Source organism: Halyomorpha halys, unplaced genomic scaffold (genome assembly GCF_000696795.3).
Source record: "Halyomorpha halys isolate HHAL.00 unplaced genomic scaffold, Hhal_1.1 Scaffold422.1, whole genome shotgun sequence".
Taxonomy (NCBI): Eukaryota; Metazoa; Arthropoda; class Insecta; order Hemiptera; family Pentatomidae; genus Halyomorpha; species Halyomorpha halys.
In genome coordinates this window covers 967,800-986,419 of record NW_027111899.1, presented here as the reverse complement: position 1 = coordinate 986,419, position 18,620 = coordinate 967,800, and the positions used below count along the sequence as shown (strand labels likewise).

General features: G+C 32.7%; 1 protein-coding gene across 1 annotated transcript in view; it reads right to left on the bottom strand.

Moving 5' to 3' along the window:
* Positions 1 to 1,957: 1,957 nt before the first annotated feature.
* Positions 1,958 to 18,620, bottom strand: part of LOC106682533 (pyruvate kinase) — a 48,838-nt gene continuing 32,175 nt past the window's right edge. Inside the window, exons 6-10 of the mRNA XM_014423443.2 lie at positions 16,713 to 16,894; positions 5,924 to 6,068; positions 5,102 to 5,202; positions 4,580 to 4,802; positions 1,958 to 2,238 (exon numbers count right to left, since the gene is read on the bottom strand). Of these exons, the coding sequence (XP_014278929.1) occupies positions 1,991 to 2,238; positions 4,580 to 4,802; positions 5,102 to 5,202; positions 5,924 to 6,068; positions 16,713 to 16,894 (899 nt within the window). The 3' untranslated portion in view covers positions 1,958 to 1,990. The remainder of the gene's footprint in view (positions 2,239 to 4,579; positions 4,803 to 5,101; positions 5,203 to 5,923; positions 6,069 to 16,712; positions 16,895 to 18,620) is intronic.

The window sequence follows — 18,620 nt, the reverse complement described above, 5'->3', positions numbered from 1 at the left end:
AGTATTCCTAATGATTGATCCAAGATCGATGAATCTTTAGAAGCACTCTTTCTTGATCGATGAATCATTTAACGTATGCAACAAAAATTGAGCTCAAATCACTTTTTTGGGGCCTAATTTGTTAGGGTGGTTGGGAACTGGTTTAGCCACCAACCTTAGATGGAATCCTGAATGTTTTCAAAAGCATGCAGAAGCGAAAAGACTGCGAAGAGAGTGCACACTATAGTAAATAAACACTTTATTTTTTATAAGATTTTTCCGATGATCGATGAATCATTAGGAACACTGTTTATTGATCGATGAATTATTAGGAAATCTCTTTGTTCATCAAGTTAACAATTTTTATTCAAGGAAAAATACCAATAAATTACGCCATGTTTATGAACCAAGTATTTAAGCTTTTTTAAGTAACAAAAAAGACTCATATATCTATTATATGGCGAGAGGTTTCAAATGGATTTGAGACTAAGACAAATATAAAATAAAAAATTAAAATCTGTACCACTACAACCCATGGAGGGCCAAGGGTTTAAGGGGTACTTTGTAAGGAAGTACTGTAAGTAGACCAACGGTTGTGGAAGGAGGTAATTTGGTCAGAATTACGCCAGATTTTTACCCAATTAAGGGTAGCCAATTTATGAGACTGGATGGACCCCAGGAGGGCTCCAGAAGCCACAGGAGTTGACTCACGGCTACAGTGTAACAGAAAACAAATTTCTGTCCAGCCGGATCCTTGGAGTCAGTAGTATCGCACCTTACCATGCTGGTATCGCGCTCCCTCGAATGTAAAATAATGAAACATAATGAGTTATAAATAAAAATGGTTTTAAAAGAAATATACAAGTGAAATAAAAATGTTAATAATAATTTCCGCAGTGGCAAACCCATTTTAAACAACCTCCTCGATCGCCCCAACTATTGCGGTTGAAAACATTTACAAGCTTACAACCACGAATTTGACATTTAAATTAAACTTAAATTTTTAATACTTCATCAGGTTCTTTAGGTGCTTTAGTATCTAATGGAAGGTAATTGATAAATTGAAGAGTCCAAATAATAAATTAACTACCAATATTCTGATAAATTAAACAGCTAATAGTAAGTATACCGGAGGTTAACAAAAAAAAAAATCATAGTGATAATGAAGCATACTATATAATGATGTGTTTTTTAGTTTTGTTTTTAATATTCGTTTCATCTCTTTTTATGGATATTATATAAAAGAGTAAAAATATGATTTTTACTTCAATCAAAGTTCTTTTTTTGGTCTCAAAACCTGGAATTAAATCAGTTTTAGTTAACAACTTTTTTTCCCTTTAAACTCGAGACATGTCCTTCTTCTGGAAAAATCTTATAAAAATAAAGTGTTTATTTACTATAGTAGGCATTACGATTTCTTCACTATTCTGTCGCATCCGCTTGCTATGGGGAACATTCCGGATTCCTTCAAAGATCGGCGGTTAAGATAGTTTCCACCGCCCAAACAAATGAGTTTGTTAGTTAAAAAGGCGATTTGAGCTCAATTTTTTTTTGCATGGTGTTCTTCATGATATCTGGAAGACACGTGAAAAATTGGGGAATTTTTGAAGATGGTTCACTAGCTCGAAATTTTGGCCATGAAAATTTAGCTTTTATTTTTTTGGAATCACCCATGCTTGTAAGTTTAAATAATAACTAATACAAATGTGATAAAAAATATTTGTCTTACCATCCTCAATAAGAAAATACGTTCGTTCATGTGAACAAAATCACAGATAGAATATTGGATTAATAACACTCATACGTAACATGAGTTGTTACTCATTATTATTATTATTTTTTTTATTATTCTTATTTTATTATTACTATTTATATATTACTGCACTTTACTTTGCTAATTTTATTCTCAACGATTTATATTATATTGTTAGTTCCATTTTCTATTACAAAATCAGCCAAGCCATTTAAATAAAAGGAATGTTAATTACACAATTTATTTATTTTTTCTTTCTCATGGATAAGGGTCTGGTTGAATTTTATGGTAAGTCCCATGTGGAGCTGGCGAATGAGGATAAACCCAAGGATCGCTGGCTGAGACGTAGACGAGCCTGATGTTGTTGGTGAAACCGGCGCCTTGCCTCCAACCGTTGACCAGCACCAGGGGCTCTCCTGGGGCGATGATCCCTTTTATCTTGCCTATTTCTATCCCATACTGAATGCGGAGATCTACATCTCGGGCGTAGCAGGGATTAGGTGCAGCTATGGCCATTCAAAAATATAACTACAGTTAAAAACATGTTAAATGTATAGATGGATTAGATTAATTATCTATTAAACTGTTTAAAACAGTTCAAAAACACTCATAACCTCCTCCTCAAGGTTTGTTAATTTTGACTCCATTGTGAACTAAATAATTGCTGACGATATTTTAATCAATCGAAAGATATAAAATAAATTGAATAATTTTAAACGTTTCAATAACTATGCAATAAAACCATAAAGAAAAAACATCATTAATTACAGGTTACTCAAGATAAAAACGTATTCATTATTTCTGTTAGATAAATCTCTTATTAAGTACTGAACCAATTAACAAAAGCAAGGTACGACTTAAAAAATAGTTTTACATAGTTACTAAAAAAATTTGGTAGATGCTACCAATATTTTTTTTATTAGTTCTTTTAATTTTGGTTTTTATCTAAAATCCAGACTTTTCATTAGCAACTGTTTTGGACTCAATGATCATGTATTAATTACAATTTGAAAATGTGTGGTTAATTTTGAGTACATGTCACTGTTTTACTTAGTTATTGGTACGGATAACAAAAACAAAATGTTCAGTATTTTGCTTTCTCACTACTGAAGGACTAAGTTTTGTGTTTATGCAGAATATGAGAAAAAAAGCATGCCCTCATAATTGAAATGCTTCACTAGCATTTTGTGTATTAGTTATCAAGGCGCAAATTTGGTTTCGAGTCAGTCAGTCTGTAGGCAAATTTGATAAAATTATTTCTTCAAAGAACTAGTTTTAATTTATGTAAATTAACTTATCACTTTGTAATTTTACTCTATATCATTAAAAGGTTTCCATAGTAGTTTCAGCAGCTGTTTCAGAAAAATATATTGTGCCAGAAGAACGCACTTCGTAGAAATGATGGGGAAGACGATCAACCATTGTTGTCAGTAATGAACTGATATTATAAACTGATTCCTATTCATATGAATTTAGGCCCCAACCTCAACTGAAAATAATCCGTTACGTTTGTTTATTTCTCGAGCGAGCCATCAAAGGGAATGTGAATCCAAAAAGGCAACTGAGTTGACCATGCCTTAGGTGCTAGGTTTACGTTCAGATTAATAGAAACGTCCGCAATTGTAATACAATCTGAAACAGAAGGCAGCGGTTGATTGGATCGTACTCTTCGCCTACTCCTCTGCCACGCCCTTAGAATTCAACATAATACCTGCCTTTCTTTACTTGCTTGCTTCACTTTTCCAGACAGCTTACCCTACCCATTACGCTCCTTCCTCCAACATTACCCAAGGGAATAAAACATTTGTTCGATATTTTTCTCCCTGAGTAAGTACTGAATGGTAAACTAAGAGGGCCAGCTACAAAAATAATGCACACATGCTTTTAGAACTCGAATGAAAATAAGAAGCAAGACGGGACCAAAAGTACTTTACAGTAAACTTCTCAAGCTTCAAAATATAGTATTTTCAATATAGTCTCCGTTAAGGCTAACACATAACTTCTAACGTTTAAGAAGTTCCGTTACTGAAAAATGTTTCCGGCATTTCTTGAATCCATGACTTCAACAGTTACCTTCACATCATCATTTAAGGTGTAATGGATTATCCTTGAGGTCTCTGTTGAGGAGAAAAAAGAAGTAAAAAGGTGCAAGATCAGGGTGTTAAAGAGAGTGTGAAAGCACTTTCATTCCAATCGATGATGTTGATTTTAGGGTGTTTCTAGAGTAAGGCTGTAGCCTCTTACTCTTGATTACATCAAAACGTCAACAAGTTTGCTATGTATATCGTCTGTTGCAGTTATCGGACGTTCCATATATGATTGGTGTTATTCATGGATAATTATTGTTTTTCCGGGCTGGCAATTACAAAATTCACTACCCTTCGATTTATGGTAGATCTATCAACAGTATCGTAATCTTAAACAACCCTTACACGACGATGAATCTCAGTTGGTTTTACCTTTTCAGCAGTTAAAAATTCAAGGACAATTCGTTGTTTCACTCGCATTGATATAACACTCTAACACGTCTCTATACTTCTGTTTCTAAAAACCACCTGTTAACTTCATTTTAAATTTACAGACGTCTATAGAAGGAGAATAATTCTTTCACCTACCACCTAGCGCCTAGCGCGCTGCAGCAGCTCATTTCGTTTGCGCTCTAGAAGCACATGAGCATTACTTTCCACCCTTTCTTTGTACCAATAAACAGTAGAAATGATGAAATAAGTAATTAATCAACGATGGATTTTACTTTGTTAAAAAGAAAAGCATTTTTTTTCCCGCTTTATTTGTTACTTCCATCTTGAATTGCTTACTTTCTATACCTGGTGTTATTGGATAAGTTACCTATGTAATGGACAGAGAAGATCCCCCTCCAGAGGCTAAGCTGCCTGGCTACGCTGCCGTACCTAGTGATGGCAAATATCGGGCATCGAGGCTTGTAGCGGGCCACCAGCTGTGCTGATTTCCCGGAAGTCGTCACCACCATGATCCCGACTGCGTGGCATTTCATTGCTGCCATCACTGCCGCGATACAGATAGCATGAGATGGGTCCAGCGGTGGACAAGACTGTAAACCAGGAAAAAGTTAGTTAAAGGCTAGCATTTGTAGTTTAATAAAATATGTAATATGAACATGTATTATTTACGATGCCCAATTCATTCATTCTTCTTTCAATTATCCAGTCTCCTAATCTTTAGATGTGAATCAAAAATGAAATTTTCACCAGTACTAACAATTCATTTATTAATAATGTACTCCCACATAAATCATAATGGCTTCAGTAGTTTTAAGTGTAATTATATTATTAATCATTACATGTACCATAAATACCTATATAATAAATGACTTATTTTTATAAAGCATACTATAATGTCCAAGGATCGAAACAGTTCCCATTGCCAAAGCTGCGCTTCCGCCTCCCTAGCCAGGGTTGTTAACGTTTTAACGACTATCACGGGATCGTCACCTTTAAAAACAGGGTTTCATTTAAAGCTTACAACTTTATTTTAGTCATGATACTTATTTTATATATTACTACTAGTTATTTATTAGTATTTATATAATATAATATCTGAAATTACTATTAGTATTATTTTAGTACTACTACAATGAATTTAATTATAAATCCAATGTTGTTAAAACTCTTCGGATGGTTAGTTAAAAATATAATGGTTTACATACATACTATATACAGGGAGGTACTCTCCTTTAAATGGAAAGTAAGCTGAAAAGAGGATAGATTACCACGTCCACGGATCTCAGGTTTACGCTGAGGTCTATAGGAATGTCGGTCATTGTAATATAAACTGCAATAGGAGGCAGCCGGTAGTTGGTTCCTACTCGTCTGCCACTCCTCTGGAGTTGATCATAAGACCCACCTTTTCGCTTAACTTTTCCTGGCAGTTTAACCTCCCTGTTATACTCCTTTCTCAAAGACTATGTATCAAAAAACTCAAATTGTTTTATCCTATTTGTATTTGTTTTCAAAATATTAATACATGTCCAGTTATGGATTGATGCGTACGCTGTGTATTGTAGCAGCCAATGTATTTAAGCAGCATGGCCAAATAAACCATTGCTCTCTCTCTCTATTACTTATGAAAAAAATTCTGGAGAAAATCGAATGATGATTGTTCTTAAATTTAATACATCATAAAAATAAAGAAATAAAAGCATAGGTTATTTACCTTTTGAAGTTTCATCAAGTAATATAATACCATCAAGCCCATCGATGACCGAATTGACTACATCTGTAGACTCAGCAATAGTAGGACAGTTTCGATGTATCATAGAGTTGAGGTAGTCAGTGAAGGCAAAGATAGGTTTGCCGTCCTGCAAATAACATTAGTTTTTAATTATGTTATTTATTTTAAACCAATATTTGCAATATTATTGTAATATAATTTTTTACTGGTCCTCGTCAAAATATACAAATTTGTTTTCTATTCTTGGGTTTCTCAACTATAATTGCCTCTCTCCTGTACATACATATGTGTTATTCTCCTTAAATAACTGTAATTATTTCCAAAAACTAAAAGTCGTAATAAAATTCTTTAAAAAAATCAGGAAATACTTTTCACCTATTCTATTGAATTTTGGATGTTATACCCAATTAACTGACATTTTTTTCTTTGTTTACTTGATAAAAGATTTTGAGAAATAAATAAACACACATACAATAAATAAGTTATAGTTAAACTGAGGGATAATAAGAAAGGAATACTAGAGGATATGAAATCAACTGTTATATATTTTACTGATCTCAACACACAAACCAAAAAAAAAAAAAAATGACAAATTTCTACCTAACTAACATTACTTGGACACATCTCACAAGAACTTCTTCCAGAAGAAAGGAAACGCAAGAAACATTTATCACCAATTTTAACAGTAATAGCGAACTCGTCTAATGGCACTTTCTTATGATAAATTAAATGTCATTCCTCTACAGAATCATTTAAAGAAATATAGTTTAGTTAAACATTGTTGAGTGAGAAACAGAAGGTGTTTGTTCGAAGTTACCTCTTAAGAAATTTTTCTTCCGAGGTTTTTTTTTAACAAAATGTATTGATATCAAATAGACCCAAGGACAGTTTCGAATGAAAAGCCTGATAACTCTCTCTGTAACATTTAATTTATAATTGGTTCTATACTGATTTTATTAGATTTCGTCTACTATTTTCCCATGAGTATTTTTCATGACGTCTTAAAAATATTTTAAATACGTCTTCAGTAGAATTTATTTTTAAACGAAAATAAAATTTATTCTTAAACCTTGATAGGTAATTTAAGTATCTACCTCATGTATATAAGTGGAATAAGTATTAAAGATATACTGATATTTGCATTAAGCAGAGGTTTTTTCTTGTAATATTTTTGATAAATTCCAATAAAGTAAAATTGGAGAACAAAAGTTATCTGAAATAACAGTTATTTAGCAATTTAAAGGAGGAAATAAAAAGTGAATATCTCTATCTACCTCTTGCCTAAATATTTAACAAAGCACATAAACTGTCAACGTTTTGACAGAAGCAACACTGTCACTGACTAAACTGATTGTGAGTGATATCGGATGTCAATCATCTGTTGTTGACATCTATATCCCTCCTTTGAAGTCCCATGTCATATTACGCATTATCAAGGTATCGTACAACCTTGCAAGGCCTAATTATAGGTGATTAACCTAAAGCCGTTGCTTTAGGGTGCACATTGACCGAACGCTTGTTTACATTACAGTATTTTCGGTCATATTCAACATTATAATTAAAATAAAAAAAAAAGAATAGTTCTTTTATGTTTAATCAGGACTGTTATATTTGATTTTTTTCCTATTTACATGTTTATATAATTTTTTTGTGATGTTTGAATCCATGAATTTTGTTGCGCATTATTTCTAATAAATTTTAAAAATCATATTTTTTATTTTATCAATACAACCTAGGTCCTCCATAGGAAGGCGTTAGAGATATATCATCAGACAAAAATAATAAACGTTTTGAGGGATTTGTTTTGTCATTATGGATTCAGATTTAAGGTGGGAGCCTATTAAAATTCAGTCAGATGGTTTTGAAATTGAGTAGAGAATATAGAATCACGTTAGAATGCAACTAAATATAATATGTATATATGTGAGAGTTTTCATAGTAGTTTACCGATATCAATTTAAGTAAATTTTCAAACAATTCACTTTTTTGCAACTTGATTTTGCACTAATATCATTCAAATATTATATATATATATATATATATCTTCATCAGTTGTTATCTTGTTTTTTTCGTAGCCCTGATGAAGGCGAGAGATTCTGGCCGAAACGTTGGCACTAATAAATTAGCTTTTGCTAATGTGTTATCATATCATATCATAAACAACGATATTCTCCATATATATATTACTATATACTATAATATATCCACAGTATTCTCATCATAATAAATATTATTATATATCTATTTAATGAATTTTCTGGGATTGTGCTGGTTGGCCTTATATCGATTTTAATCAGTTTCCGTCTAATACTTTCGTATACACATGGGCAAACGTATTTCCCTCGACACAGTAATATTTAAAAATAGGCTTGTCCGATATGACCCAAATTTAGAGAAAATCTAAGGATTAGTATAAATTGGGTTCATTATCAATTTCATCAGATTCCGTCTTATACTTTTCCTTAATTAAATAATTAACCTACCTACATTTTTGTATTGCTATTATAAAATAAGAGATTATATTTATTGCACAATTACGGATAGGAAAAAAATATATACCGTCAGTAGAAATGGTGAGGAAGCCATAACTGACCTATGGCACTGACAATACTTTTTTTAAAAAATTTATTTATTTATTTAGGAAATTTATTTTTATTCAATTTATTGTTTAAATTATGATTTTTTTATAGGTTATTGTTATCTATATAATAATAATGAACGATTCCGTAGTGCCATGCCCCTTTTCTATTATGTCTGAATTTATATTTGCCTTTATAAACTATACTAATTTACCATTATGACCACATTTATATTATTTGCTGTTTTACTATATATCTCTTTGGCTTATATGACTTCTATATTTTTAATGTATTCTTTTATATTTAACGTTTATTTCATTTTTCAAATCAAATTTATGTATAAATACAAAACTTAATGTATATTATAATTACATAGAGTATTATGTAAATTAAATACAAAGCTAGATGAATAAATCAAATCCTGCAACTATTTTTCATCTCTCTTTATGGCAACAATTTAATTGTTTCATATTACACTTATATTTATTCTTAACTGTATTTATAATTTTATGGTGGTATATTGTTTTACATAGTCCCGCAACTTAGGTCGAAACATAGGCGCACATTAAAAGAACTTTTACATTCACTGTTTGTTTTCTCTCTTTCTCGCATTTCTAACCCACTTGACTACATGATTTTTAACCATTATAAAAATTGTTACTTTAAAAAAACCAAAAAAAGAATTTTTAAATCGGAGGATTATTTCTTTATGTTACCCTCGAACTGTTGTTTCCTGAAGGTAGTGATTTCTGTTTTATTTGACCTATTTTCGGTCTCTTTTTTAAGATCATATATAATTTTTTTTTTTCAGAAAATACAATAAATTAATTTCTTTATTTGTCATATCGAAAAACTAAAACAGGAATAAGTGAAGTGGGTTATTATAGAAATATCACAATCAGAATTGAATGTTGTTCTTATCATTAGATAAAAATAGATCCAGAGTGACGGATTACTGGTTAGTCACTTATATCAAGTACTATTAATTAAGTAGAATTTCGTCATATTTAGTATAACGTAATATAACGTATATAAATATTGACGAAGTTAAATTGATATCGTTAGTTTACATGTTGGTAAAAAATAAACCAAAGGAAAAAAATAAAAAAACAACTAATATACTTTTGAAATAAAATACGGGTCATTATTTGCCTTATGTTTATATCTACGTAAATTTATAATTTCTCATTTCAGTTAATAAAGGGTTTAATATGTTAGGGCAAGATTGAAAAGATTGAATGATGAACGGTTGATAGTGGTTTTGATCATTAGCATCATCGCTTAGTTACTACTTTGCGCCTTCCAGTTTGATGATTGTTTTGGAAGAAGCCTAATAAAGTGTAAAGTGGTACGTATTGATAATCAAGATTAGTTTAAATATTTCTAAATGCTTATATACTTAATTAAAATAATATTATATAAAATAATATACAAGAATCAAAGTATGTTCATTGTTGATATTATAAAATGCCTAAAGTTGATTGATTGGTGAAATTGTTTGAAGTAATCCGTTTACTTATTTTATTATACAGCATTTGCCTTAGGGTATATTTCACGACCTATGTTTATTTCAAAACTGTTTAATATTATAATTCTTTTTTTATTATCGGGATTCCACATAGATATATAAAGAAATGTTTTTTGTTTTTTTTATGTTTAGCAGCCTACATAGATCTTAGCATTATTGGTACTTGACAAACGCAGATTCACTATTCAAATTCGTTTCCAAGAAGAGGGAGTTTAAAGAGAATAAGTGGAGATTCAGCCATGGGGAATAAGCCAAGCAATGGTGTGATTGGGAATGAGAAGAACCTCCTACAGAAGATACACAGTTGAACGAGCCGGGTGTAGATGGCTACGAAGGGTTCCGTGCTCCTCCAAGTTCAACTCCGGTTTGGAAAGTCATTATTATACTAAATACAGAAGTAGCGAACGAGGTGGTTGTCTTCGACTCGGAATGAATGATGGTCCCTCGGTAAGAACCTAGGCCAGGAGTAGAATGCCAGAAGGGAAAAGTGATTTATAGTTAGTGCTCCGTTCAATGGGCCCCCCCGCACCTATATCCGCCCTTTAAATGGCCTGTTGTTAAAATATTATATACTTACCTCACACTCAACACAATAAAACTAAAATATCAAGTAAGGCGTATAAATTATTTTGCAAAAATATTGTTCATAAAACATTGACTTTACGACAGAACATAGTGGCAGATTATCATGATCGATAACGATGAGATGTATAACATGTATTCGCTGATCTACTTGGAGAGCAGGTGCCACAAAATCAAATAAATATAAAAATAAGCAATTAGAGTTAAAGTTGTTAAACATCAAGTTTGTTTAATTACCATATAAACCAGGTATGGGCAACCTTTGACATGTGGGCTAAACTTAAATGTGCTAATACGTTCGCGAGACGCAGTGTTCATAACTTTTAACGATAGGTATCAGACATGAAATAATACAACATTGGTATTAAAATAAAAAAATGCAATGAAAAAATAGGTACTAAATTATAATTAAATCGTGAAATTTAGAATTATTACAAACTACGAAAGTTAAATAGCAACACCGATATCAATGAGACACCTGACCTTGAACTTGAGAAACTAATCCAACGATGTTTGGACGTAAAGAATTTTCCAAATTATCCTCAGTCAACCTTGTACGATGGTTAGATTTATTAATTGTCATCATTATAAAGTACTGTCAAACGCACCAATTAATCTTCTTGCGAATTTTCTAAGCTGCAGAAAATGGGGTCTTATCGAGGTATTTTTTGTAGAAATCGCACAACTCTAGGTCTTCAAATTTAAATTTTAGGAGTGAGTTTTCTTGAAACAGGATCAACTCCATTTGCAAGTTTATTGGAGCACTTTGTACATTACTTTTTGTTGGAGTAGCAAATAAATATATATTACTATAGCCGTGAATCAGTCTTTTGGTTCAGGAGCCCTCCGGGGTCCACCCTACCTCATAAAGTGTTTACCCTTAATTGGGTAAAAATTGAGCTGTCGTGCGTCATTCTCACCAAATAACCTCCTTGCACAACCGTTGGACTAGTAACAGTACTTCCTTACGATGTACAGAGTTATGGTAGCAATTCCTGCTGACTCTACAACTCCGAGCCACCTCCCTCCACAGCTCCTATATATACCCCCATCAATCCCAAGCTTGTAAGATCAGTACCAGTAATAGTTGTAGCATGTCGTAATGTTCATTGTACTATTTGTTTACCAATAAAGTTTTTTTTCACTTTATCTCCGTTGAATTTCGTAATTCAGTACTACACCTCTAATCCTTCATTGGTTGTAGCGGTGCAGATTTAATTTTGATGAACATCTAAACAGATAACTTACATCACGAAGGATTGTAACACCATGTAGACAAACTTTATAAATACCGTGTATTTTCGTTACGTAAACATTTATAGTATATACTTGGAATTATAATTTATTCTCTAAGGATTCAACTCCCCCCCCCTCAATATTTCACCCACCGTTGCAGGCGATTTTAATAGAGCCCGTGACTTTCAGACACTGTGTCACAGTTTTCTAAAGAACTTCCCTGGAATGGAGGGCGAAGTATTAGAAAAGTAAATTAACCTCCCTGAAGAATAAATCATGAGAAAACTTATAATGACATTCCGGGGAAGAAGTTTCAAAGCCACATTGATTTATAATTACTTAAAAAATCCCACTTTTACAAAATTGATTAATGTATTTAATTATGAGCTGTTTTAGTCTGCAGGAAAATCATAAAGAAAATTTTGCATAAAGATGTATGAAAAGTACGAATTGGGATTTATAAAATTGTTGTGAAGAGGTCAGAAAAGGATTTAATTTAATCTAGACAAATATGTGGAAATGAGAAGTTAGATCACACTGATGTGAGGAACGACAACTCCTATTTGAAAATTATTTTTGCTTTAGAGTGATGGAGCGACAACGCTATAAGCGGTGTAAAGTGCGAAGAGTTGAGTAACAAAAAAAAAACCCGTAGTTTCATAGAAAACTAGAAACAAAAGTTTAATACACTTTTATTCCTTGATGGTTGGTGGATTATCTCTCATAGGACTTAAGGCGAAAATCAAGAATCTTTTTTACCTTATGATGTGTAACTTTTTTTTTTTTTTTAATATTTACTTATTGCTATTTACAACTGTACATTATAATACATGTAGTAAATATGATCTAAGTTAAATTGGACTGTTACAGGCGTGTAGAGAAACTACCCATTGGTAGCACTCTAATAACTTTCAGAATGTGTGGGTGATTTCCCAAATAATGGAAATTATGTGATTCAGCTCACATTAATATTTTTTTCCCGAATATATTTTTATAACGTAATATAAGTCATTTCTAAGGTTTCTTCTTCTTTCATTTTTTAATCCCAAAATTTCTAAAAATTTGTCCAAAATCTGTTTATTTCAAGAGCTTATAATCAATTTTCCTCATAATTTCCTTATCAATTATAAGGAAAATTTAGGCGAACTTGATTTTACAAGATGAGATTCGAACCAGTTTTAAAGCCTTTTAAGGTATGAAAAGAAAAATCCTTCAATACAGTAATTTGACAAATCTGATTCTCATTCCTTTGTCAAAATTTTAATTTCCCGCCTGAGTTCTAGCGTGGTGAGACTGGCACAATTAGCGTTTCCCACAATCAGCAGCCTTGAAGGAATATTACGGAAGTTAACTTGTGATGTTTTCGTTCATACTTCTCATTGGCTTGTTACCAAACATGACCCTAGGTTTTAGTAGAAAATACAAGGAATAGTATTTTCTGTTAAAATCCAGGGCCATAACGGCTACCAGCAACTCCAACACAATAAGAAATCCCTGGGTTAGGGAAGGGAAAGCCTTAGAATAGTTATGTTATATTACATATTTTATAATAGAATTTCTGAAAGTATTTATTTTTATTTTTCGATTTTGAATGGTTTCAATTCTAATACGACTTTTTCCTTTCCTTCATTATTTGAGGAAGGCTTCATTTCAATTTATTTCACGGCTTTGGGTAAAAACAGGAACTAAAAATAAATTAAGTTCTTAAGAAAAAATTGACATTTCTCAGAATTAATTTATTTTTTAATTAACGAAAAAACAAAAAACTTCTATAAATGATATTTGTTAACTAAGTACCAATTGATGAACAGGTCAAGGAATGATTCTGGTAAAAAAAACCATAGTCACCATCCATTTAAAAAAAAAAAAATGGAATTCTAACTCTCATGATGCTTAATTTTGGGAGTACATGTCTTATTCTATTTATTAAAAAGGGATAATGGAGAAAAGTATGCCATTCTATTATAGCGGAAATAATTTAGGAAAAAATACATTAAAAATTATTTTTAATGATTATAACTATTATTATAACTACCGAGTCATAGCCCAATCAAGAGGTTTTTGAGACTAATAGTTTCTTGGAACTATTGAGCTTCCCATAAATTTAATGGTTTGCTCTTTTTAAGGCTTAGATATTATTTTAAAGAAAATTAAATTCCTCGAGGAGGGAGGAAGGAATGAAGCAATCTTTTGAACTAGGTCATGAGCAGATCGCCGAAGGATTTTGGTTAAGTTCTGTCGAGTCCTACTGCTTTACATTGAAAACCTTTTTATCGCTTACTAAACCTGGCTCCAACGTCAGCTGTTGGAAGGATCTTCGTAAGGGCTCCGTATTCGAAACGACGGTTGGGATTTGACGTCTGTAGAATCATGTGTTGAGTTTTATTTTAAAATAATAATGTGACCCATGAAGGATCATTGGTTCAGTACTTTGTAAAGCAGCACTGTTTATAGGCTTCATTTAAAGCAGAACTGTTTATAGGCTTCATGAAACGTTTATATAAGGTCAATTTTTTCAAGATCAACCGCCAAATTTTTCCTCAATTAAGGGTGTATGAGGCTGGGTGGAATTCAGGAGGGTTTCAGAACCCACAGGGTTGACTCACGGCTACAGTGTTAAAGAAAATAACTATGTCACTGCCCAATTCGAACCATGATCCTTGCAGTTAGCAGCATAGTGCCATAATTTTAGTGCCGTAATAATTTTAGTCCCATTATGGTATCATTGTACCACTGCGCGCCATAATTTTTAAATAGTAATTTATATTACCAGGTATTTAAGCGACGAGATGTACGTAATTCGATTCTTTCATTTTTATGTCCTTTTAAATCAACCCCTCATTAAAGGAAAAAAATATATAGGAGTCTTGAAACCGAAATGAAATGCATTCCAGCCCCTTTCTTTGTTTTTTGTTTAGTGGCGCCAAACTTCATTATTCATCAACGCCATTTATATTTTATTTAATTTTGCTCATATTTGTGTAATTTTATTATTTTTTTTTCTTTCATTCAATGTTATATCTTTGCCAGTAAATGTTGTGATTTTAAAAACTGAACCGCTAATTCTATTGTTTTATCATCGTCTCCAAGGGTTTTTGAGATATCTTGGTTTAGTCCTAAGCTATTGAGGTGTGGTGTGAAATATGGGCATTGTTAGAAAATATGGCTTATTGTTAGATTGTTGTTGCAATACTGGCAGTTCGGAGGCGTTTCTTTTGAAATAAGATAGGAGTGGGTGAGCCTCGTGTGACCTATTCTCAGCCTGGTCAGTACAACCTCCTCTCTACGGCATTTGTGACTGGAGGTACCCCAGGGCTTGACGTCCTTTTTAGTAATTTTAATTTATTCATTGGGCTTTAATACCACAAAGATTGCCATTTATCTTTGACTTCCTTTACAAGAGGTCTGCTCATCTCTGACGGAGTTAAAATTGCTTTACCCCGTCCCGAAAGCGCGAGTGCTTCTCTTGCAGCGTGATCGCCTAGTTCATTCTCTGAGATTCCTACATGGCTTGGAACCCATATAAATGTAACTGACATTAGTTGAGAAAAGTGGGCTCTATATTCAACTGGTTCAGGATTATTTTTCGAATATTCGGACAGGTCTAGAATAGTTTTAGGACGTTGGAAGGTCCATGAGATTCCAACCCGTTCTGATAACCTTTGATTCAATATTAAAGTTTTTTTTGGAGAAAATACAACAAAAGCGGGACCAGACTTTTATTAGACAGTAAATTAGGACTCTTAGTTTTTCAGGCCTTTATTGTTTCATAGTCATGACTATTTTGAAGTGTTAAGATCGATCTATGAAATCGTAAATTTTATATTATATCTTACATTATAAGGTCATAAGAAAAACTGTATGTATATCCCTGGTTGGGTATACTTTTAATTCTTCTAGTGCCCGTGCCGATATATCGAACCGCACCTTGTAGTGCTTCACTATTCGCATTGCGAGACAACTCTATCTCAAAATATTTATTGTATAATAATATAATATAATTAATATTATAATATAAATGGTATAATTTTCTCACGAAGTAATTAAAAAAAATAGTTTTTCAACAACAACGTAAACAAATTTTGCTTCGGAAGAAATAATCCGTCCGACGCTTACCTTGAACCTTGAAGTTATTCTTTATTTTAGTTATGCAATATTATTTATTTTGTTAGCAAATATATTGGAAATGTAAAATAAATATTTTGTAAGAAATGGTCTATATAGAAAATATGACTTTTCTTATGGGCAAGTCTGTTTTGTAAGAGAGAACACAATTTTTATTTTCTTAATGATCATTTATACTACTGTTTTTTTTTTGCACCTCTTTTTCGCCCGGCACTAAAAGGGTTAAACCTTGCTAAGAGGAATTCTGATCACTAAAGATAAAATTATTGAGAATTAAATATAATAATTTAATAAAATTTATATTAAATAATATCATAATTATGTAATATCCTTACAATATGAATGTTTTTGTACCATAAATTACAATGGCCGAGTTTGGGTTACAGTTGTTCAAGGGTTCCATTAAATAATTTATTATTTGAGGGGACCCGGGGTAGCTTGTCCCGGGGGTTCGGCAAAATTCGCCTCAGGACCTTTCTTTTCTCTCTCCGACCCTGCTTCTCCCCCTTTCAGTCTCGTAGATAAAGTATCAGTGTCCAAAGAATTTCTTTTAATAATTTAAACTATTTTCTTTTATATATTAATTACCAATTAGTTTATATTGTTACAAGTATTATATTTAAAAAAGAATTACAATAATAATTTAAAAAGTGATTTTGGGTTTTACGCCTTAATTTCTTAATAAACAAACAAACAAAAAGTGATTTTTTTTAACACTTACTTTCAATGCTTTGGCTATCATTGTTTTCTGAGCTTGTAGAACCCTTTCAGCTGACATCTCGATTCCCAACTTCCCTCGGTTTACGACTATCCCATCACTTTCTATGAGAATTTCATCAAAATTATCGAAGGCCATTCTGTTTTCGATTTTCGTAAATACTAACACTCCTCTTCCTTTTTCGCCTGGGACAATATGCAATGGAATAGAAATGATAATATACTAATAATAAATAATTGAGAATAGTAATTGACTTAAATTATTTTCTCGGAAGAAAAAAAAGTTGAATTCTCCGCTGCTTTAATAGTGGCACATCGGAAAAAAGGATTTTTTTTTTTAAATTTGTGTTTCAGGTACTTCATAGTTTTTTTTTTTAATAATTTATTTATTGTTATTTACAACTGTATACATATATACACATCAAGTAAATTTGCTGTAAGTGATTTTATGACATGATTCAAACGTGTGGAGAATCTACCCATTGATAGAACTCCAAAAACACTTCTAAAGGAGAAGATCTCGAGGCCATCTTCTTTTCAGACGCCTAGGAGGATTATTAGGCAATGAAGGAGAAGCCAGGTAAGAAACGAGTTGGTTTGGGTGGTTGGGAAGTTTATTATGGAAGGATTGGTATCTGGTTCTGGCCAAATCGGCAACATAGGGGACATTGAGGTCCTGATGGATGATTTGATTTGTGACAAAGTAAGGAGTATTAAAGATTTTACGAAGGAATTTGGACTGTAAGGATTGGATTCGAGAGGAATTAGATGGTTTATTGGAGCCCCATAGCTCAGATCAGTCTTTTGTAATGGATTGGAAGTTTAGACCGTTTGTCTAGTAAATGTTGTAATAGTCGGAATCGACGAGCAGTTTCCTGTCTTTCCAGTTTTGTATGAGTATTCCATGTCAGTCGTTTGTCCAGATTTAGTCCTAAGTAAAGGATCTGCTCAACAGGAATAAGTGGGGTATTATTAAAAGATACTGTGGGGCAAGACGAAGGTTTACGACGAAGGGTAAATGTGATTTGGTGGGATTTTTGGTGATTTGGTGGGATGATTGGAATTTATTTTAATCCTCCAGTTTTGGCACCATTCTTCAAGGGTGGTGATGCGGGATTGGAGGGATTGGGATACAATGGAAGGATCATTATTCACTGATAATAAACATGTGTCATTGGCATACGTGGTGAGAATAGTGTTAGGATGAGTTGGGATGTCAGCTGTAAACACTGTATAAAGGATAGGACCAAGGATACTACCCTGAGGTACACCAGCAGACTGATGAAAGAGGGGTGAATAAGCGCTGTTGTTATTTACTTGAAATAACCTGTCTGAGAGATAAGAACGGATAATGAAATAACATGTAGGGGGTAGGAATTTACGGATCTTGTATGGCAGTCCTGGGTGCCAGACTCGATCAAAAGCCTGTTCTACATCAAGAAACACTCCCAACCAGTAAATTCCGCGCTCCAATGAAGACGAGAACTACATCAACCACGCGATGGCATTGCTGGATAGTGGAGCAATGTTCGGAATCCAAACTGGTGATCTAGGATTATGTGGTTGGAATCTAGGATGGGGTATTATAAGGGGTAATATATAGGGTTAAGATAAGTTTCTCAAGGATTTTTCCCATGATAGGTAACAGAGAGATAGGACGGTTAGAGGGTGGGTGTTCTGGTGGCTTTCGAGGTTTGGGAATCATTTTGATTATGGATAATTTCCATGGGTCAGGAAAATAAGTGGATCTGAGAACAGCATTGTAGATGTAGGTGAGGAATATAACTGAAATTCACCCTGCTAACAGAAATTCACGATTCTTATTAGTCTCAGATCTAGCCCAGCAGATATCCCTCTGTAGACCAAGGAACCGTGAAGTAAACTTTCATCTATATGTTTGAAGGTATATATT